Source organism: Strix uralensis, chromosome 3, assembly GCF_047716275.1.
Source record: "Strix uralensis isolate ZFMK-TIS-50842 chromosome 3, bStrUra1, whole genome shotgun sequence".
Taxonomy (NCBI): Eukaryota; Metazoa; Chordata; class Aves; order Strigiformes; family Strigidae; genus Strix; species Strix uralensis.
The window spans coordinates 55,385,626-55,407,050 of record NC_133974.1 but is presented as its reverse complement, the minus strand read 5'-3'; the positions used below and the strand labels follow the sequence as shown (position 1 = coordinate 55,407,050).

Here is a 21,425-nt window from a genome sequence, read left to right as displayed (position 1 = left end):
TAAACATTTGTGCTCTTTTAGGCAAAGAAAGAGAGTAAACTCTGAAGCACTCTGTAGACAGTGAGTATTAATGACATGATTTACCAGTGCTGTTAGATCTTTTAGCAGCTTCCCAGACTTGAATGTAATTTAGCCTCGACATGCTACTTCATCCTGAAGAGCTAAATATTATTTGCTGCTTACTGAATTGGCTTGACTGGATCACGTCTATTTGTGTTATGCAAGCTCTTTTGCTTCCAACCTAATAGTAGTCATAATGGTCTAGACGTTGTATGTCCATAATCTCATTACTTATGTCTACTTTTGGGAGAGCTAGTGCATTCTAAAGCAAATGATGAAGTGGGTTGTACTGTAGGGAGTATTAATTAGAAGGAAGGTTGTTTAGTCCACCAGATGCTATGGAGAAGTTTTTCTGACTCTCTTCTCTTTGTTCCATCAGAAGACGCTCAAAGCTGAGGCAGAAAAGCAGTATTTTCTTGAGGAATAGTGGTTCAGAACTATTTATTTTAAAAGGTCTTGGATGGCTTCTATCTCCATGGTAGCTGATACACTGACAGGGGAGAAGTCACAACCTGATATTTTGGAATATGTCCCTAATTTCTGTTTCATTTTTTTCCAGTGCAGAAAGAATAGACCCCCCCCAACTCCCATTCTCTGTAGAAGTGGTTGGGTTTGCTCTACCTTCTATCGCTGTTTTGGTTTCATTCCAGAGTAGATGATAATGGCTGGAAGAGTGACAACCTGGCTTTCAGAATTAAGGTCTTTAAGAAAATATTGTAATTCTGTATCCAGCCTAACATTTAAGTGTAATAAAGCTAAAAAGGAAAAGAACTAGAAAAGGAAGATAGATTTTTACCCAAGTACCCATAAACTGATTTTATGACTTTCATGCTTGATTTCGTACTCATATGGGCAATGTGTAAGAGACTTAATGTTAACGAGGGAGATAAATGGAGCTTCTTAGGAGGAAAAAAAGAAAAAAAAAAAACAACCCTACCTTTCATTAAAATGACACTTTTCACTTCTAACTTGCCTTGATGGGAAAACTCACAATTTGTAAGATTTAGAAGATAAATGACTATTTAAATTAAAAATAAAAAGTCATGTTCAGAAAGGTTTTTCTCATCTGTGAATGGTTAAATGGAAAGCTCATCAAACCAAATAGGCCACTGAGATGTGTTGCTATCATTTTAAAGTGTTTGACATTTTAAAAATAGGTTTTCCCATTTCAAAAATGCACATGTTGTTGACAGATTTTTATGTTGATGACTCCAGCATCTGGTGTGAAATGTATTAAATTTTAAACATGTTGGTACCATCTTAGACATTGCCTCTTTTTAATTAAAAGCCATAATTTAGATGTGCTCAGCTTAATTGAGTGTCATTGCCAATGATAGCAGGAGGCTCTCTACTTCCCCCCTCACTGAATAGGGGTATCTGAAAGACTGATTGCATTAAATGACAATGTAAATGGTTTGTGTTTTCTTCAAGTTTTTTTCCATGGTCCTAAAAAAGATTGTGTGGTTTCCTCTGGGCCAGATTGGCTTTCAGCATAGGGAAAAATAGGTAATTGTTTAAGGCAGCAGACTGATAGGAGTGGCAAAATCATGGCCAGAGCAGGAGAACGATTTTAGATCAGCCCCTGCACCCGTTCTGTGCTGGTGAGGGTAATCCCATAAGCCACCCTCCTCCCACATCCATCCTGGGCATGGGGACTGAGCACAGCTCCTGCCAACAGCGCTGCACTGCCAGTGTTGGGGGAGGACTGCTGACAACCCTAATGGTGCCTTAGTGTCTCCATGATTCATTTGATGAAGATGTTGACTCTCATGATGCCACCATAAATTTTGCTGCCCCGGGGAAGGAGCAGAAATTATTTTATTCTCATCCTTGGGGTGGCAAAATCTACTTCTATGTGGCCCAGCATTATGAAGATGGGAAACAGAGAGAGGAGAATGCTTCTGTTAAACTGAAACCATGAAGAAATCTAATGGGGAGCTGTGATTCTTCTGTGAAGAGCAAGTTGGGGAGAAAACCACTGCAGTCTTCAAACCCAGCTGCTGTCAAGCTGTGTGAAGCTGAAGTTGCGATCCTGTCCTATTTAGCAGTCTGGTGTAGACTGGGATGACTGAAAGCTCTGAGGGGGTTATGACTAGCTCTTCCCTGAGTGACACATGCTCTGTGTCGTGTTGGACAGAAGAGCAGCACCATGTTGCAGCACTGTGGGTATGTGGTGTGGAACCTGTACAGCCAGACTCAGCCCTGGGATACAAGCAAACAGCCCCCTATCAAATACTGTACTAATCTCAGCTGCTTATCACAAGAAGAAATGGTAACAGCACAGAAATTTTCTCCAGCTTCTCCACTCACATCACCATCTGACCTGGATATTGCCAATCATAAGGCTTCATACAAGGCTCATTTATGAAATTAGAGCACATCCTTCAAACCAACTCTTGCATTAACATTAGCTGCTTCACAAGTAATAATTATAATACTGCTAATAGATAAAGCAGGTAGTCAAACTACTATCACTTGTGATATACAACTGAGACTGGATTAACACAGTCATCCTGCTGGCCTTTTATTCAATGCATCATAAATAGCAATTCATTTGGCCACATGCACTTTCCTGTGAACTTTGGAAGTCATTATATTTTCAGTCTGTTATTACTGAATTGCTCTTTCCTTCATTTTGCTTCAGCCCCATTTCCAAATGATACATCACAAAAATATACATGCATTTTATAATTTAAAATTACCAATTATGGTTCTTAAATTAAAAAGAAATGTCATTTGAAAAGTGTGACATTATTATCTTTATACTCTGGAGTTATATTTACAAATATTCTTATTTCTGATCCTGATGCAGAATTGTAAGTTCTCACCTCTCTAAAAATATTGCCTGTGGCAGATATAAAATCCCCTAATACTTTCAACAGCTCCTATATGCCCTCTGGTGGCCTGGGATGACAATCGCACAGTACAGTAGAAAAATATTTGATCATACATGACAGTACTTCAGAAAGGAGAGATTTTCCGTTTTAACTTAATCACTTAAATGGTGAGAGAAATTATACTTTACATCAGATTTTTTAATTGCATGCAACTAAAATTTTTCTATATTTTTTCTACATACAATATGTAGCTGCATATTTTTCTGTTATTATGACCAAAGTGATTGCCAAAATTCATGCAGTGTTACAGTATCAAGGATTTACCAGCTATAATGTCTCCAGAGGAGAGCCATAACAATTTTTTTGATAATTAGATTTTCAAATGTAACAGACTGAGACTGCTTCTAGGATTGAAAAATATTTCCATTAAATTATTTAATTAAGAGTACCCACTAGTCAGCGTGATCAAATTGACTATGTTTGCTGGAATTTTGACTACTAAAAGGTACACTAGAAGTAAACAGCAGAAGGCCTTTCCCCTATGCCTCCCTTTTGCTTTTCAGGCTTTTGTCTTGCACGAGGATCCTAAGAAGGGGACAATGGTAATTTCCTAAATCGATGGGTGTGGAAGGAGCCACCTGGCCTATTGGAAAGATGTAATGTTGGGTGATGAGGACCAGGATGGCAACTGGAGCATACTCCTCCTCTTGAGATCTCTCTCCGCTTGTTATGGAAAAGCACTGTGTTACTTCATTAAATGCAGGGTGGGATATCCCTCTGATTTTTCTCCCCTTTTTTTACCTATTGCCACTTGTCTTTTTCCAAAATGTGGTGCTTCATATTTACTACTGCTCCAGTGTTTCTCCTTCTGACCATTCCCCAGACTCACTAGATGTTTCCCATTCTCCTTTTTGGCTCAATTCTGAATTTCACTGGCCCCCACCCTAACTGGTCAGCCTGTGTCCCTTCACCTTGCTCCCACACTATCTCTAACAGGTGGCGAAAACACATGTCTATACTTTCAAATACTTGCCCCTCACTTAATCTCCTTACAGCTTGGTACCACTCCTTGAGCTCTGAGCATGTTTCCACCTGAAATTCCTATCAGAAAACCTTTTTCCACTGATGTATGTATCTTCTGAGATGCAGAAAATTGATCCTACTACTTAAACATCTTCCCTCTTAAGTTATGCTTTATATGGTCAGAATTCCTCATTGCCAGCTAGGTTCATTGTGCAACACTGTTAATATTAGAATTAACATTTGTGTCATTGATAGGAGCTAAATCAGTTACCCTTTAGTATGTAACAAACTCTCCATTGCCCATTGGAAATGGACAGTGATGTCTCATCGCCCTCTACAACTACCTGAAAGGAGGTTGCAGAGAACTGGGGATGAGTCTCTTTAACCAAGTAATAAGCAATAGGACAAGAGGTAATGGCCTCAAGTTGCACCAGGGAAGGTTTAGACTGGATATTAGGAAGTATTTCTTTACAGAACGGGTTGTTAGGTGTTGGAATGGGCTGCCCAGGGAGGTGGTGGAGTCCCCATCCCTGGAGGTGTTTAAGAGTCGGGTTGACATAGCGCTGAGGGATATGGTGTAGTTGGGAACTGTCAGTGCTAGGTTAATGGTTGGACTGGATGATCTTCAAGGTCTTTTCCAACCTAGATGATTCTGTGATTCTGTCTCAGTCATGGAGTGTCATGCTAAATGACACCCCACATAATTGACTAAATCCCTTTCCAGCTCTTCGGAACTGCCCTCTCTGCTGATGCTCAGCCTGCCATTGCTACTACTGATATTTCTTTATAAAGGAGATCTCTAAGCTAGTTGTCTCCAAACTTTTTTGATTGTGCACTCCCACAAGTAAAAAGATTTTTGAGCATTCACCCTCAATATATGTTTATTTATTTATTTGTTTGTAGTCTATATACGTATATATACTGTACTGATAAATTATGTACATTGTAGAACATTGTCCTGGTTCAGCTAGCATAGGGTTAAGTTTCCCCAGCAGTGGGGGAAAGCTCTAGCCGGGTTATTCAATACCATGCTGACGTCACCTCCGGACGCCCAAGCGTGGGAGAATCGGTGAACACGCGTGTTATACGGTCACTCTCCTCACTGCTGTATTGGTACATTTTTTGTTCTGTTTATTGTTATTACTATTACTGCTATTGTTACTGTTCTTGTTGTTGTTCAGTTTGTTGCTGTTGCACTGCTGTATTAAACCTCTCCTTATCTCAGCCCCGGCGGTTTGTATTTCACTCTGCCCCATCCGGTTGGAGGGGGGGGGGGGCAGTGACAACGTGGTCTCGGATCCTGGCAGGGCCTAAACCACCACAAACATAAACAAAAAAAAATAAAAATGGATGACATAAAGATGAAATAAACAGTATTTTAAAAATATTTATTTTACTTATTAATGGTACAAAAAATACTTTTTCCCACACCCTAATGGATTGTCTTGCGCACTCCCTGAGTTGCACACTCTGCTTTGGAGACCACTGCTCTAAGCCATGTATGATGGAGATGTGAGAAATGGCAATTACAGCCTAATATTCCTTAAATAATGCACTAGGTGAGTGATAGTGCATTTTTTGTCCATCTCTGGTCTGCTGCTGGTCCAGGTCTAGCCCCAGCCTTCTTTCTGACATCTCTAAAGAGTGCTCTGATGGTCACAGAGAAGGACACTGGGTATCATGACATGAAGGTAAATAGCCTACAGGAGGTGAGGAGAGAAAAGTCTTGTTGATTAGGAAACAACAGATTAAAATAAAACACATTTTAGTGGAAAGGGAGTCATCGGCTACTCGAAACAGAACATTATTGGCCTGAATTTTACATTTTCTAAACATGCACAAAACTCTGTGAAACCCATGGAAGATGTGAGTGCTTTTCAGAGAGTCATGGCCATGTGGAGGGTATATCTGTTTGCTTTAAAATGCCTGGCAGCCCAGCAGCTGCTGTTTGGAATGTTAATGCTGATAAATGAAATATTAAAAACTGATTAAATGATTACTGTGAATTAGATGCTCCTGGCTGTTTTTGGTGTTCTAAAAGATGGAACATATGAGCTACCTCACGGAAGATGTATTTATGTATTTTTACGTCAGTTCTTATGGTGCAAGCAAGAATCTCCAAACGTGAATGTTTGAAGACTGATAGACTAGATGTGTTAAGCTATCTAAGTAGTGGGCTTTAGTTTGAAAGAGATTTTTTATAGTTGTCATCTTTGAATCTAAAATAATTTATTTTAAGGTCCTCATTTAAGAACCTCAAAATTGGTCATAAGCTATACTGTACCACTGCTATAATTCATGGAAATTTAATATATTTAAATTTTCTTAGTTTTTGATGGTGTATCTGTGAAGCACTACAGGATCAGAAAGCTCGATGAAGGAGGATTTTTCCTAAGCAGAAGGAAAACTTTCAAAACTCTGAATGAGTTTGTTGACTATTACAGTAAGAACAGTGATGGCCTCTGTGTGGTGCTCGGAAAGCCATGCCTAAAGGTAAGAGTGGATGCTATGCTGTGCACTATTTTTTGTACGCTAACTCATTAGATATCAGTCAGAAGATGTAAACCCCATATCTGCTTCTACCATTTCAAAATGTTGATGATCTGCTTATTTTCAGGAAGTTCTGGGTAGCGCTACGGTTTCATTCTTGAAGCTGACATGTTAATAATTAAATAGTGTGCCATTTTTAACAAATCATCATGTCGCTGGAGGAGAAAATATGCCAAATCATGATTTATGAATACCTTTTTATAAATGTATATTGAGATGAAATCTCCAACTTCATAACTCTAGCTGTCCAGAAGTAATTACTGAGACAAAACCACAAGGTTCAGGCAAGCACTACGTCACTGTTCAAAAAGCTTGCTAGAAAGATGATTTCTAATTTTTAGTTTTAATGGCAGGATATTTTCCTTAGAGTATTTCTTATTTCTAAAAAAAAAATACTCTGGATGTGGTCTGTATTTTACATTCTCATCTCACTTTATGACATGTGTGTACTCTAAGGAAACATTATTTATATCGGTTGTAACTTTACCTGACGTAGTTAACAATTACTTGTATATGCTGTTGAAAAAATACTAGAAGTCTCAATTACTGTATTATTTATTTTCTTTTACAAGATACAAAGTCCTACTACTTTTGATTTGTCATATAAAACTGTCGATCAATGGGAGATAGACCGACAATCTCTGAAATTATTGAAAAAATTAGGATCTGGTCAGTTTGGTGAGGTATGGGAAGGACTGTGGAATAACACCACCCCCGTGGCAATCAAAACATTAAAACCAGGTATGTGAATTACTCTGAAATGTTAATAAAGTGAAATGTTAGCAAGGGTGCTCCTTTATTTCTTAAATGCTAATGAAAAGAGAGCCTACACATATATGCAATCATTCTTAAAATCCATGCACTTAAACATGAAGGTTAGTAAAGCTCAAGATCCAGATATTCTTTGGTATTTTGAATTACAATTTTATACAGTCTTCTGTTTCCATATGAGCTGAACTCATTCAACATCTATATTACATAAAAAGGCAGCTCCAGCAAGGACATCTATTTGTACAATAATGCTTGTGTGGAATTGAATGACTACATTTCATCTGTAGGTGAAGTAATCGGTTTAATACTGGTTTGTCATCTCTAGAATTTCTTCTAGTGATTAGATGCTATATTGTAATGATTCATTGGTAATATAGAATATGTACAATGTTAAGCTTGTATTTAAGAAGTGCTTTAATCTTAATATTGATTGAATAAAATTTCTCAAAGTTTTTGATACACAACATTAACATCCAGTATTTGCATATAATACAGGCTTGTTACTAATACAGCTTTAAACATTTTTCTTGATTATTTTTCATTAACTTCAAGTAATTTGTACATTTTAAGTTGACAACATAAAGTATCCACCAGCAGATGGCAAGAACCATGTAGATAAGAAAGGTAGCCTGGATGATATACATGTTTTTTAAAAAGAAATATCAGTATAATGAGTTGTGGTTAATTGAAAAAGCTTGTGTTGGGCATTAGTGATCATGTTTCAGGAAGCAGAACAGATTCAGATCTTTGATTCAGAATAACAACAATATGCTTGAGTCCTGCTTGAATGGTCTCCTGAACAGGGAGGAATTTAAGCATGTGTTTTAGGGCTATCTTGTATCAGGATATCGTCTGTGTTTTGGGACTTGCAAATTGAAAGCAAATAAGCACCTTTTTTTCTCTGCTTAACTGAAATTAGAAAAACTGTTCAGACTAAGGGCCTTCTATAATTCATGTGAAAGCATACTTTTTTCAGTGAACTGATACATCTCCCTTGTGACCCAGTAAACACAGAAACCATCTTGAAATCTCTTTGTCCATTTCCCTTTCCTAAGACAGTATCCACTAAGCCTATAGCTTTTGTGACAGGGATCCCTATGCCTATTTTTATTGACTTCTGAAACCACAAGTCTGCAATCAGTCTTTTTCTCCTTGTGTCTGAACTGAATCTTTCATTCTGCAGTACAAGTCCATTACCTCTTGTCTTATACACCATGACTAAAGAGGATATATTATTTTCTTCCTCTTTACGCAGTGTTATACATACTAGAAAACTATTATCAAGTTCCTTTTTGGTCTTCTCTTCTTTAGGTTAAACAGCTCAACCAGATTCTTTGTGTAGCTCAAATATTTTAGATGTTCCACTGTTTTCAGAAGATCTTTACTGGGCTGTTTCGAGGTGGTAACCATATTTTTTCCAAGAATGATGCTAAAAGGAAGAACAAGTCTAGATGTGTAAAGAAATATATTTGCTTCACATTTCTGTCATGCTAGACCTCTGTTTAAACAGGCCAGTATGATACTTGACTTTCTTCTCCATAAGTCAAGAACCTAATTTGTCCGTCTGAGTTTACTTTCCTTTAATGATTTAATGCAACATCTGGACAATTCTGTTTTATTGCAGAAGACTGAAGGGTCCTTACTAAAGTGCGAAATCTCTTAAATGATATTTAAAGAAGGAAATAAATGAAGCTGGAATGAAGAACAAGAGTAAACTATCTTAAATTTTTATATTAAGTTTCCTTTTAGAAATTGTCTTTTGCTTTCCTCTTTAAGAAAATATGTGGCAATTAGCACCCTAGGAAAAAACTTGTTTCTCATCAAACTAAATAATTAGATTTTGAACAAATTGCAGTGCACACATTTCTACTTATTTTCTTTAGTGGGTAGGTGGAGCTGACATTTATCTGGTATGGCATATGCAAAAATGGGAAGCTATCTTAATCATGTCTCATCTCCTCTTAATAACTCATTACAAAACTCCAATTCAGCTTTTTCTTCTGTATAATAGGGACAGTACATATTATCAGTTCTTTGTGAAACAAACTTCTGTTTTAATAATGGATTCAATCAGAATGACAAGACTACCCAGAAATATGTGAAACACTAGCAGCAAGTTCCAGCTTCAATTTGCCTTCTTTTTTTTTTTCTCTTTTCTTTTTTTTTTCTTTTTTGATGCTGATTAGCTGAATGACTGCTACTAATACTCCACCTGAAGAAATGGAAAAGTTAGTTAATTTTATATCTGAAACAGATTTTTATGTGTTTAAGGCCAAACTGATCTATGGAGATCTGTTCTTTGTTCAACTCAGTATCCTTTTAATATCTTGCTGATAAAGCACACAGAGAACACAAGACTTCTAGAGTGATGTGAGCAGGAAAAGAAGGTTTTTTTGGTTTCTATAATAATAGGGTGTCCTAAGAATGCACATACAGAAGACTATAAAACAATAAAAAGTGATCACATAAACTTCTTCAATAGGTTTGTTAGCTAAAAATTAAATTTTACACTGGAATAAACATAATATTCACTACAAACTCGTTATTACATACAGACTAGCACAGTACAGTGGAATAAATGCCTTCCATTGTGATACTTTTTGTAATATCATAGTTTGGCTGTGAAAAAAGGCTTTATTAATCAATACTTTTTCTATCTCTGTTTTTTTCACTCTAGTCTGATTCCTGTTAAGGTCAACAGTAGTAGTTTCATTGATTTCACAGTGGGTTATATTGAGTTAGGGCAGACACAAGCCCCACCTGGATGCGATGCTTGGATAGCAGAGAGTTTGTGATCTGATACTGTGATAAGAAAGTCATACATTGCACTTAGTGATGCTCAGAATGAAGAATTTGATTCTCAAAGCCATCTTGATAAATTATATAAGTAATACTGAATCTCTTATCACTGTACTTTGTGAACTATCTCAATCTACAAAAACAGTTCAGTCTCAAATGGAAGTATTTAACCTTGTCATATACTTCTCTAGGGAATTACCCTCTTCTCCACAATGTTTTTCACCATTTGGAGTGCCTTACTGTAATCAGCTAGCATACTGGTTTTCCATAGCTTGTTCTCATCATTACTCATGAGGAATAACATTTCAATAATTAACAAAAACCCCCAATACTCTTACCCTAATCTGAGTAATAAATGCTTAGGTTGGTACTAATAAAATTACAACAAAGGCTAGGTCTGGTAACTTCATTCATCATAATATAAAGATAAATGAATGGAAAACATAGTAGTTCATGAATAATCAAGAAATACATCATGTCAAGATTGAAGCTTCCAATATTCACATAGGCAATATTTCAGGCTTTGAGTGTAACACACTATAAAACGATCCTCTCCTGTTAGAATCATAGAATCATTTAGGTTGGAAAAGACCTTTAAGATCATTGAGTCCAACTGTTAACCTAACACTGCCAATTCCACCACTAAACCATGTCTCTTAAGTGCCACATCTACACGTCTTTTAAATATCTTCAGGGATGGTGACTCAATCACTTCCCTGGGCAGCCTGTTCCAATGCTTGACAACACTTTCAGTGAAGAATTTTTTCCTAATAGCCAATCTAAACCTCCCCTGGCACAACTTGAGGCCATTTCCTCTTGTCCTGTTGCTTGTTACTTGGAAGAAGAGACCAACACCCATCTCGCTTTCTTTCTCTCACTACCTTTCAGGTAGCTGTAGAAAGTGATAAGGTCTCCCTTGAACCTTCTTTTCTCCAGGCTAAACAATCCCAGTTCCCTCAGCCACTCCTCATAAGACTTGCACTTTAGACCCTTTATCAGCTTCATTGGCCTTTGGACATGCTCTAGCACCTCAATATCCTTGTAGTGAGGAGCCCAAAACTGAGTACTGTGTTTGAGGTATGGCCTCCCCAGTGCCAAGTACAGGGGGATGATCACTTCCCTAGTCCTGCTGACCACACTGTTTCTGATACAAGCCAGGATGCTCTTGGCCTTCATGGCCACCTGGGCACACTGCTGCCTCATATTCAGCCGGCTGTTGACCAACACCCCCAGGTCCTTTTCCACCAGACAGCTTTCCAGCCACTCTTCCCCAAACCTGTAGTGTTGCATGGGGTTGTTGTGACCCAAGTGCAGGACCCAGCACAATTTTTGCTTGTCTCAAAGATCTAAATAAGTTGTCTACACTGGGGGAGGAGGGGGCATATTTTAAATCAAAGTCTTTTTGCTAAGATACTTCACAGTGTAGACCCACTGGAGAAGTCATCAAAACAGTAGAGAAGCGTGATAAACTGGAAGTGATCTGCTAAATACAGGGGATTGAGATAGAGAGGGTTCTGTTAAAATGGCTTTACCACCAGAGAAATTGTGACATGGAACCATGCTCTCATTACCAAGCAGGAGCAGGTTAATCAAGTAAGGTAATCACATAGCAAACAATATAGAAGAGCGTAATGCAATCAGTTTGTCATAGATTTATAGGCCTGAAGGCCAGAAGGGATTTCTGCTAGTTTGAGTTTTTCTGTTGAGCGTTGTTTTACAGTGTACACCTGTCCTAGATCATGTATAGTCTAAATACTTTGCTGTTATATGTCATTAGATTTCACCCCTCTGCTGAGATAGCATATTTATATTTAATCAAAAGACAGCTTGCTTTTGACTAGATAATAACTAGAAGTCTTCTAGTCCTGAGATGAAGACACAGAGAGAAGTTGCCTCTGCTATCTTTGACAGTTTCTATTAATGGCATATCACTATATCTGTAAGAACGTGGGCTAATTTCTCATCTGGATTTACCTGATGTCTTCTCTTAAACTCTTGCTATGTCTTCCTGTAATAAAATAAAAGCCTCCTTGTATGCATTATTTTTTCTTTCCATTCTGGAGGTACATACAGAGCAAGTTAAACCAATTTTCAATTGTCTTTAGAAAGGCTAAATATAGTTTCCTGTTATATGGTACTCTTGTCTTTTCTCAAATACTTTTCCTGAACTTACACTAATTCTAGCTATTGCTGCTAAAAGTCTTAAAATCATTGTGTTTAGGTAGATGACCTTCCAACCTGTAGGAAGAATAAAACTCCCAGAATTCTGGTGAGATAGCAGTGATGGATTTTTTCCCAGAGCCAGTTCTCCCTTGATGCAAATGTGTGATTCCTGACTTGTGAGTAATTAGGGTATTCAGAAATCTGTTTCCATTCCAATTTGGAGCAAAAGCCAATTTTTCAGATATTGCACACAAACTGAAAATTTCATAAGTGTTTCTTTCAGAAACATTGATGTGTAGCATACTAGCTACATTTTTCCTATTTTTAGGCATCTAACATCTTATATATATCAGGCTTTTTTAATAATTAGTGGGAAGAAATAAGAATTTGCATGTCAGATAAATCATACTGTAGGTTAGAAATGTACATTACAATGAGAGAATAACATGCTATTAAAGCATGTTTCTTTCCATTGATTGTAAAGTCTGGACAACTAATTTAGATCTACACGCCTGAATAATTGCCTACAGTTGGAGAAGGTGAATTCAGCTACCTGCAGTATTCTGTAATTCCACAGAATTTAGAACAGTTACAAAACTAAGGAAAATATTAAACTGGTGGAGCCTATGAGATCTTAAACTGGTCAGCCTGGGAGCCCTCTGACCAAGAACTGCAGAAAGATTGGGGTTGCTAAGGAGGCCATACGAAATGTCCACCTTCTGATGAACCTGATGGTGGGTTACCCTCTACCTTTGTGATTATGGAGTATCTAGTGTATGTCCACTGGCTATGGACAAAAGGGCTCCACATACAGCCCTTATGGACCATATGGCAGATTTTGCAGGATAAACAACTCAACCAGAGATGTTTTCAGATTCAATGAACCATCCTTTCTCAATGAATTCCTGTTTCTGCTAGCATTTGTTGTTCGTCTCTTAACAGAATGTTCAATACTTCACTATCAAAAATATCAGAAGATTAAATCTATTGATCCAGAACTATGTTTTCCCCTGACTCTTTGGAGACTTTTTTCAGAGGCAGTGGTGGATTATGAAGACCTTCAAAATGTCAGAAGGATTAGTCTGTGATCTTTATATTTATACAATATTTCTATTAACCTTGCAGGAAGAGTCACGGGACTCATAATTAAACTAGAGTCCTTTGGTGTGGTGGGTTGACCCTGGCTGGATGCCAGGTACCCACCAAAGCCACTCTATCGCTTCCCTCCTCAGCTGAATAGGGAAGAGAAAATATAACGAAAGGCTCATGGGTTGAGATAAGGACAGGGAGGGATCACTCACCAATTACCGTCATAGGCAAAACAGACTCGACTTGGGGAAATCAGTTTATTACCAGTCAAATCAGAATAGGGTAATGAGAAATAGAAACTAAGCCTTAAAACACCTCCCTCCCACCCCTCCCTTCTTCCCGGGCTCATCTTTGCTCCCGGGAATGGGGGTTGAGGTCAGTTCATCACACAACGTCTCTACCACTCCTTCCTCCTCAGGGGGAAGACTCTTCACACTCTTCTCCTGCTCCAGTGTAGGGTCCCTCCCACAAGAGACAGTCCTTCACGAACTGCTCCAGTGTGGGTCCCTCCCATGGGGTGCAGTCCTTCAGGAACAGTCTCCTCCAGTGTGGGTCCCCCATAGGGTCACAAGTCCTGCCAGCAAACCTGCTCCAGTGTGGGCTCCTCTCTCCATGGGGACACAGTTCCTGCCCAGAGCCACTCCAGCGTGGGCTTCCCACGGGGTCACAGCCTCCTTCAGGCACATCCACCTGCTCCAGCATGGGGCCCTCCATAGGCTGCAGGTGGAGATCTGCTCCACTGCTAACCTCCATGGGCTGCAGGGGCACAGCCTGCCTCACCATGGTCTGCACCATGGGCTGCAGGGGAATCTCTGCACCAGCGCCTGGACCACCTTCTCCACCTCCTCTTCACTGGCCTTGGTGTCTGCAGAGTTGTTTCTCTCACATATTCTCACTCCTCTCTCTGGCAGCAGTTGCTGTTGTGCAGCAACTTTTTCCCCTACTTCAATACATTATCCCAGAAAGTACTACCACTACCACTCATCCTTGGCCAGCGGCAGGTCCTTCTTAGAGCTGATGGCATTGGGTCCATTGGATATAGCTTCTAGCAGCTTCTCACAGAATAAGCCTGTAGCCTCACCTGTAGCCCCCCTGCTACCAAAACCATGCCACACGAACCCAATACATTCCACCCCTCACCTCTGTGAATCACATATTTTAAGAGTTATTGTTAAAATCCACAGCCATCACACAAACTTCAGTCACATGAACAAAAATAATTCCTCACACCAAAATCAGAAAAACATCATCATAACACCAAAGTGGACAATTTACACACAATTCACCCATTGTCACAGTTACAATAGTCAAAATTCCCCACGATCATTCCGTTCTTCATTCTTTAACATTGTTCGGTCCATGTTTTACCCATTACCTCTCCTCATTCTTACTACAATTTGTTGATCACTGTGACTATAAACAAAAAGCAGTAGTAATGTGATGCCTTCATTCAGATAATTCTCTTATTTGTTCACTGGTGTTTTATTCTGCTTTGGAGACATATGTGATATTTTACCAGCCAAAAACATAGTGACGGATGTGTGAATGAAAAAACAAAACACAAGAACATCTTTACCTTAAGGAACATCTCTGACTTTTGAGTTGTTGACCCATGGTCATCAAAGGGGTGTAGGGATCAGCAGATAGAAAAATGGTCCAGAAGCCAGCAATTGCTATTCTTGACTCTGGACAGCACTCTCTTGCTGTAGGTCCCTGAACATGTCATTTCACATTTCTGTTTTTATTTCTTCACTGAGACATTGTTTTTTCTATTTAAGTGGAAATCATTGCAGCAGGGATTTGCACTTTGTCCTGTGCTGAGTGTGATGGATTCTCTAGAACCTATTGTCTGGGCTAGCTTGCTTCTCCAACTGTCAGCATGTAAAGCAGACATCTATCATCACCAATTAATCGTATCTGAGAAAGTTCCTCATGCCTGTTCAAGTTGACAGATGCATTTGTCATTATCATATTGTAAAGCATCTCCCAAGCTTCTCTATTTGCATGGAAGCTGCCTGAGCAAGATTTTTTTTCAGGAGGCTTTCTTAAAATAATCTCTGGGTTGGTATTGTCAGTGGAGGTTTTAACAATATTTTCAGTTCTTTAGTATGTCAGGTCTTTAGTGCATATGCAGTGCAAAAAGCTTTGCACTCAGGAAAGTCTCCCAATTTCCCTGAACAAAGAAATTATTTTTTTCCTTTTAGTTCAGTACATAACCTTACACTAACTTGTAAGTTCATTGCTGTAGGTGAGAAAGCTGCTTGAGAATTGTCAGATACCTATCTCATTCTCCTGTTAATGTGAATAGTTTACACTCAGTCTCTTGTGTTACCAAAAACTTGGTCTTTTTAATATTACTTCTTTATTATGCATAAACTTATTCAGAAGATCACAGTATATGCTCAATGTACTCTGTACATAAGTTCATTTTGTATAAACATATTCAGAAGACAAGGTTGCTCTGAAGTACAAGGTTACTTTGAAGCCCTTTGGGAAGGTTTATTGAAAGTTGCAAAGGGTCTCTGGAGGGGTTTATCAAATATTTAAGGGCCACTTACACTTAGGCCAGTGGAAACTGGAAAAAACCTGACCTTTCTCTATAACTCATTTTCAAATTATCAGTGTTTATCTTACAATGTGAAGCTTCCTCAATTCTAGAACAAAATATTTTCAGAAAGTAATCAGAACTGATATACCTGCTTTAAGTAGGCTTAAATTAGAGGTAGTTTCTGTCAAAGCAGCACATCACAGAACACATCAAAGAAACATACTACATTTTATTCTTAAGAAGGACTTTGACATTTACAAAACCTTTTTTCATTCAAGAAACAAATTATCAAAACTGTATTTTCTTCAGGTACTGATCAATCTACTCCCAAACTGGTGTCTTACAGAAGGGACACTTATTTCAGTAAAGGCTTCTGTTAACTAGTTGGTTTTTGATCAAGTTGTTTCTACTTACAGTAATCTGCTCTTCATACTGTTTTTACCACTTACAGCTGAAAATGTAAGTTTTCATTGAAAACACATGTAATTCAACTACAGACTAAAAAATCCCAGTTATTTGAAACTCTGTGGCATATATTTTATATATTTCATTTATATGAACTTCCTCGAAGAAATGTATTGTAACATTTTTGCCACTGTTGTGACAGGATTTACCTAACTAATTTGCAGCAAGATTGTTTTTAGAGGCAGTTTTTACTTTGTTTATCTAGTTGCTCAAACCTAATCTTAGACAAAACACTGATAAAGACACTTTTTATTTTTTTTCAGTTAGCATACAATCCACTTACTAACTACAGTATAAGAGCTACAGGGCTCTGGGCCGGTTTTGAGCACTATCTGCTACTTGTGCTATTTAAAGATATAAACTAAGTAAAACTGAAGGTTACATATGCTCTTTAAAATATACAGGAAATTCTTATTGATCTTTGTCACTGATTTGTTATCATTATTATTAATTACTTTTACAGTGTAAAGAAGGATTTGCTGCTATTCAGCTAATAGGATACTTCCTTCCTGGTCAATTTATTGGAAGTTGTCATATTTGAAAAACATTTTGCTTGGTTTCAGTTTGTTGGAAGAAGTTTAGAGCATGATTAAACTGCGAGTTTCCTTGTAGATAAACTTTGATGATGGGAACAAATTAGATATTGTTATTTTCTGTGAAGAAATCCTGTATAATGATCCAGAGGACAGGTGATTTGGTAGACCCCAAGTTAGCAAATTTACCATTTTTAGGATCGACTTGTCTGATTTTGGCAGCAATGCTAAATCACTAGTCATGCTTATGCATTTACCTTTGGAGGTAGAATATTTCACACCATGCAGCTTCTCTGTAGACTTTAGGATGATTTCAACAACAAATGCATCTATCTTGAAAAGAGTAAGCAAATGGACCTGAGTATCAAAGTGAGTCTAAACCCTATAAAGACAACCCTAGGCTTTGTTTTTTGAAGTCTATGATTGGTGGAAAGTTCAAATAAATTTGTAAATATTATGTTGCTCTAAACAGGAAAAGGACATAACGTTAGCATTACAGATATTTTTTTTTCCCCCACCTGACTGTCATAATCTCTGCTTTATCCAGACCAAGTATGAGTCATTTACTTTTCATGCAGGCCCCCACTTTCCTCTGACAGTGACAGAAGGAAATGGGTATAGCCTGTACCTGTTGAGTAGATGTATTATTGGCTGCTATCCATTTATTGATGGCATGGAAATCCATTAACTTTCACCATCCCTCCTAATGGCATCCTATAAAGTACTGTCAAATTGGACCCCATGGGATTGACAAGGAAAGTATGAAGACATGGGGGAAAGGGGTAACTGTCCCTTGCAATAATCTTTGCTCTCACAAGTTGCAATGTCAAGTGGCTCTTTTTTCATAAAGTCTATGTCAGAAGCATTTCTGAGTCATTCCTCCCGCATTGATGCAAGGATATGAAATCACACATCATTGCTATGTTTTGAGAAATAGGCTGGAGCACTTTTCAGGAGGTGACATTCAAGGTAGGTGTTGGGTGAAGGTGGCCCAGGCTGATTTGCCAGTTCATTCTGTAGAACAGATTTTCTGGTGCAGTTTTATTGCTGAGCCACTTAGCATCCTCCCAGCATTTCACTTCATTTAAACATCCATGTTTGGAAGAGAGCCAAACTCCCAATGAACCTTGTCATTTACCTAATGTTAAGAAAACATAAAATAAAGATTCTTACTCGTGCAGCCTTGGCTTCTCAAATGACTCAGTCTGCTTACACTAAGAAAAGAGTTTGTTTTTAAACATGGCATAGAGCAGACTAGATGGGTAGATTTTTTTCCCCCCAACCTTTATTGTAATCTTTTCTTAATGAAACTTTGTGCATTTGTGCATGTTGTTCCTAATAAATCCCCTTTTCAGGACATATGAGCTCTAATCCTAAATTTGCCACTGACTCTAGCGCCGTGTGTCATTTCTGTATTGTTTCTTTGACATAGTTTATGCACTGGCTCACTGTGTATATGAATAGAACTAGAGATATTATGACTTTATGTAACACTTAAAATTTGGGATCGTTAGCTGTTAAGATACTTCTGCATTTAAGGAAATGTAAAATTACTGCTACATCTGTGCATACATTGGTATTTCTAATAAGGTTGCTATTATGTGAACATTATAAATAGTTATTTGTATTTATGTATATAAAATGCACACATCTACTCCTTATATGCTAAAGTGATTTCAATGCTTTCAGGTTTAGATTGCTGAAGCTGAAAAAACAGTACAACAAATTGCAGCACCATTTTTCTGTCAGAAATTTTATGCTCATTACCTAGGCACTCTTGCCTCAGTTTCTGGTCATTTCGTTAACCAGCTGTAACAAAATTGTTTGCTTAAATTATATCATTTAACATTGTAGCCTCACTTTTTTCTGTTTGGGGGAGGCCTGGGGGCAGTTAATTTTACCCTTTATATTTCTGGTGACTGGAACACATATGTTCTCTGTCCCTGTGCAACTGGCATGTTTCACTCATTAACTGTTTATTTCAGCTGCACTGTCTGTTTTCTGTGGGAACTGTGAAGATTTGAGATGCTAATGTACTTTGAAAGACAGAAAACAATCTCAGTTATTCCCTTAAGACTGCCAGGCTGGCAGGAAGGCCTTTAATAACCTCAGCTTTTGTTTTGTTATATGCTGTTGTTTCAGGTTCAATGGATCCAAAGGACTTTCTGAGGGAAGCACAAATAATGAAGAACTTGAGACATCCGAAGCTTATACAGCTTTATGCTGTCTGTACTTTGGAGGACCCAATTTATATTATTACTGAGCTGATGAGATATGGAAGTCTTCTAGAATACCTTCAAAGTAAGCAAATGACTATAAACTCATTTCAAGGGGTGCCACAGCTGTCAGTTTAGTAAATACACTAACATAAAGTATAGAAGTACAGCACTCTGGTTTAATATAAAAGCTACATTATTTGTCACATATGAGGATGAGAAAAGAGGGAAGAAAGAGGTTTATGAATTTTTGACGTGCCAAAGTATTTGAGAAGTAGGAGAGAATCACATTCACAGTTTGATTCTTGCCTTATAACGACCCACATTTTTCCATCCATTTCTATGAGTAGATGGGAAGATACACCGACAGAATAAAAATATAAGCATCCAGAAGGATGGGTCATCATATTTGACATGAAATAGAGGCACTTCCACAAAACATACTTAACAGCTTTGAAATCTATTACTAGGCAGGGATAACCTTTCACTGTGAATTTGTCCCTTGCCTATCACATCAGGGCTTTTATCTCAGCAGCACTTCAAAGTGCTCTTTTGAAGGCAAATAATAATTAAAAATAAAGTTGTACAGCCTGGAACAGACTAGCATAATGATTGCACTTTAAGTTCACCCCTGCTATTGAGAAATGCTTGATTCTAGTGTTGTTACCCATTTTCAGTTTAGTAGATGTCTCTGAGATGCCAAATGTCTCTAAAGCTGTAATGATCTCTTGAAGACAAAATGTTCACTGTGATCATCTTGCTAAATTCCTTGTCTGTCTCCAGCCCATAAGGCAAAGCCCTGTGAAGTACCACAGACAGCATTTACCATGACACATGCCTTCCCCCATCTTCTCTGTGGAACCATTTTTAAAGTGAGGCTCAGTCCAGGGACAATCGCAGCTAAAGAAATCTCTGGTAGACGGACAGCCCCACCAGGAACTGTGCAGAGAGGGGCTGCAACAATCTTGGGCCAGATCATCTACAGTTTTGTAGACATTTAGTGGCCAGAGATAGCAAAGCACAAATTTCCTTTAAATTCTCATCTTTGGTGCCTTTGTGTGCAGATTGCTGTTTATCTGATTAAAGCCTGGCAGATCAGGAAATGATTGCTGTGCATGAAAATGTTTATTGCACAGGAGAAATATCTTTGAGAAAGCCAGGATGAGTCACAGCTATTGCAGAGGTGAAAACTGGCCTTTTTGTGCACGGAGCACAACGTGTCCAGGACACATCAGCACTGTAGCCTGTGTGTGAGTCAGTTGCCAGCATATGCACAGCAGCTGCCCCTTGCTGTGAGCAGCACGTGTGCAGCCTGGTCTTTGCCTAAGTGCTCATTCCTGTAGTCCTGCATCAGAGAGACTGTGGAAGGTCAGTTGGTTTCCAGGCACCTGTCAAGATAACCATAAAAATGGCCAGTTGAAACACAGCCTGGTGGTATATCCCCATGTCTGATGGCCTATGTACAGGGGGATAAACAGAACTAGGAGGTGGAAGCAGAGATCCAGGTGTTTTGAAAGGTATTGCTCAGAGAAAAGTCATTACCATCAGTGTAATAAGGAAAGTGATTTAAAGTTTGTGTAGAGCTCTGTGACTGGAAGTGATCTGTATCGACTGGCGATCAGTGCACAGTTCCTGATAAGCATTCTTGAGACTCAGCCACTGCAGGAACCAGGAAAACATTTCCAAAAGGCTGCTGTCTCTGTGTGCACTATGGGTAAATATGGCAAACTGGAACAGAGGGGAAGTCCAGAGATCATTCTTTGGTTGAATTTCCCTTTCTAGAAATGCATAGTATGTTTTTCCCATCTTTAAAAATCCCTAATATTTAATGCATAATGACTATCACATTCCACCATAATGACAGCAACTTAATAATGATGGGCATGTGAATTCCCTGTGCACCCTGTGAATGTACTTTGGGACACTTCTTGATGAACACTGCTATGCAGAGTTATTGAGCTGCCACCAGTATGAGAAAAATGCAACTGAAAACTTTTCTTTGTTATTGGATGTGAATGAAATTGTCATAAACGTATGAGTGTTTTTATCAATTCTGATAGACCTGGGGTTTGTTTTGGCAGGGATGTAGTCTTGAAGTTCAGTGAATTATTACAGAGGCAATGCTCTCAACTGGGGAAAGTGCTGCTTATTTATTTATTTATTTATTTATTGTCAGACATCTGTCAATGAGAATATTTTCCTGTCTTTCCTATATGAGATGTTGTAATTGATTGCTTAGAACAGGGTGCAGACCCTAAGCCTGCTTTAATATTTTCTCTAATAAATTTTTCATATAAGGGTGATAGTTTTGTCAAAAAATATTAGTAAAAAAAGGACATGGAGGCACTACATTTTCTTCATAGGATAAAGA

At 38.3% G+C, this 21,425-nt stretch overlaps 1 protein-coding gene across 1 annotated transcript in view; it reads left to right on the top strand.

Annotated features, from left to right (window-relative positions):
• The window catches only part of FRK (fyn related Src family tyrosine kinase), a 55,198-nt gene that overhangs the window by 25,804 nt on the left and 7,969 nt on the right, over positions 1–21,425 (top strand). Inside the window, exons 3-5 of the mRNA XM_074862335.1 lie at positions 6,250–6,413; positions 7,043–7,211; positions 18,981–19,139. Coding sequence (XP_074718436.1) covers positions 6,250–6,413; positions 7,043–7,211; positions 18,981–19,139 — 492 coding nt within the window. The remainder of the gene's footprint in view (positions 1–6,249; positions 6,414–7,042; positions 7,212–18,980; positions 19,140–21,425) is intronic.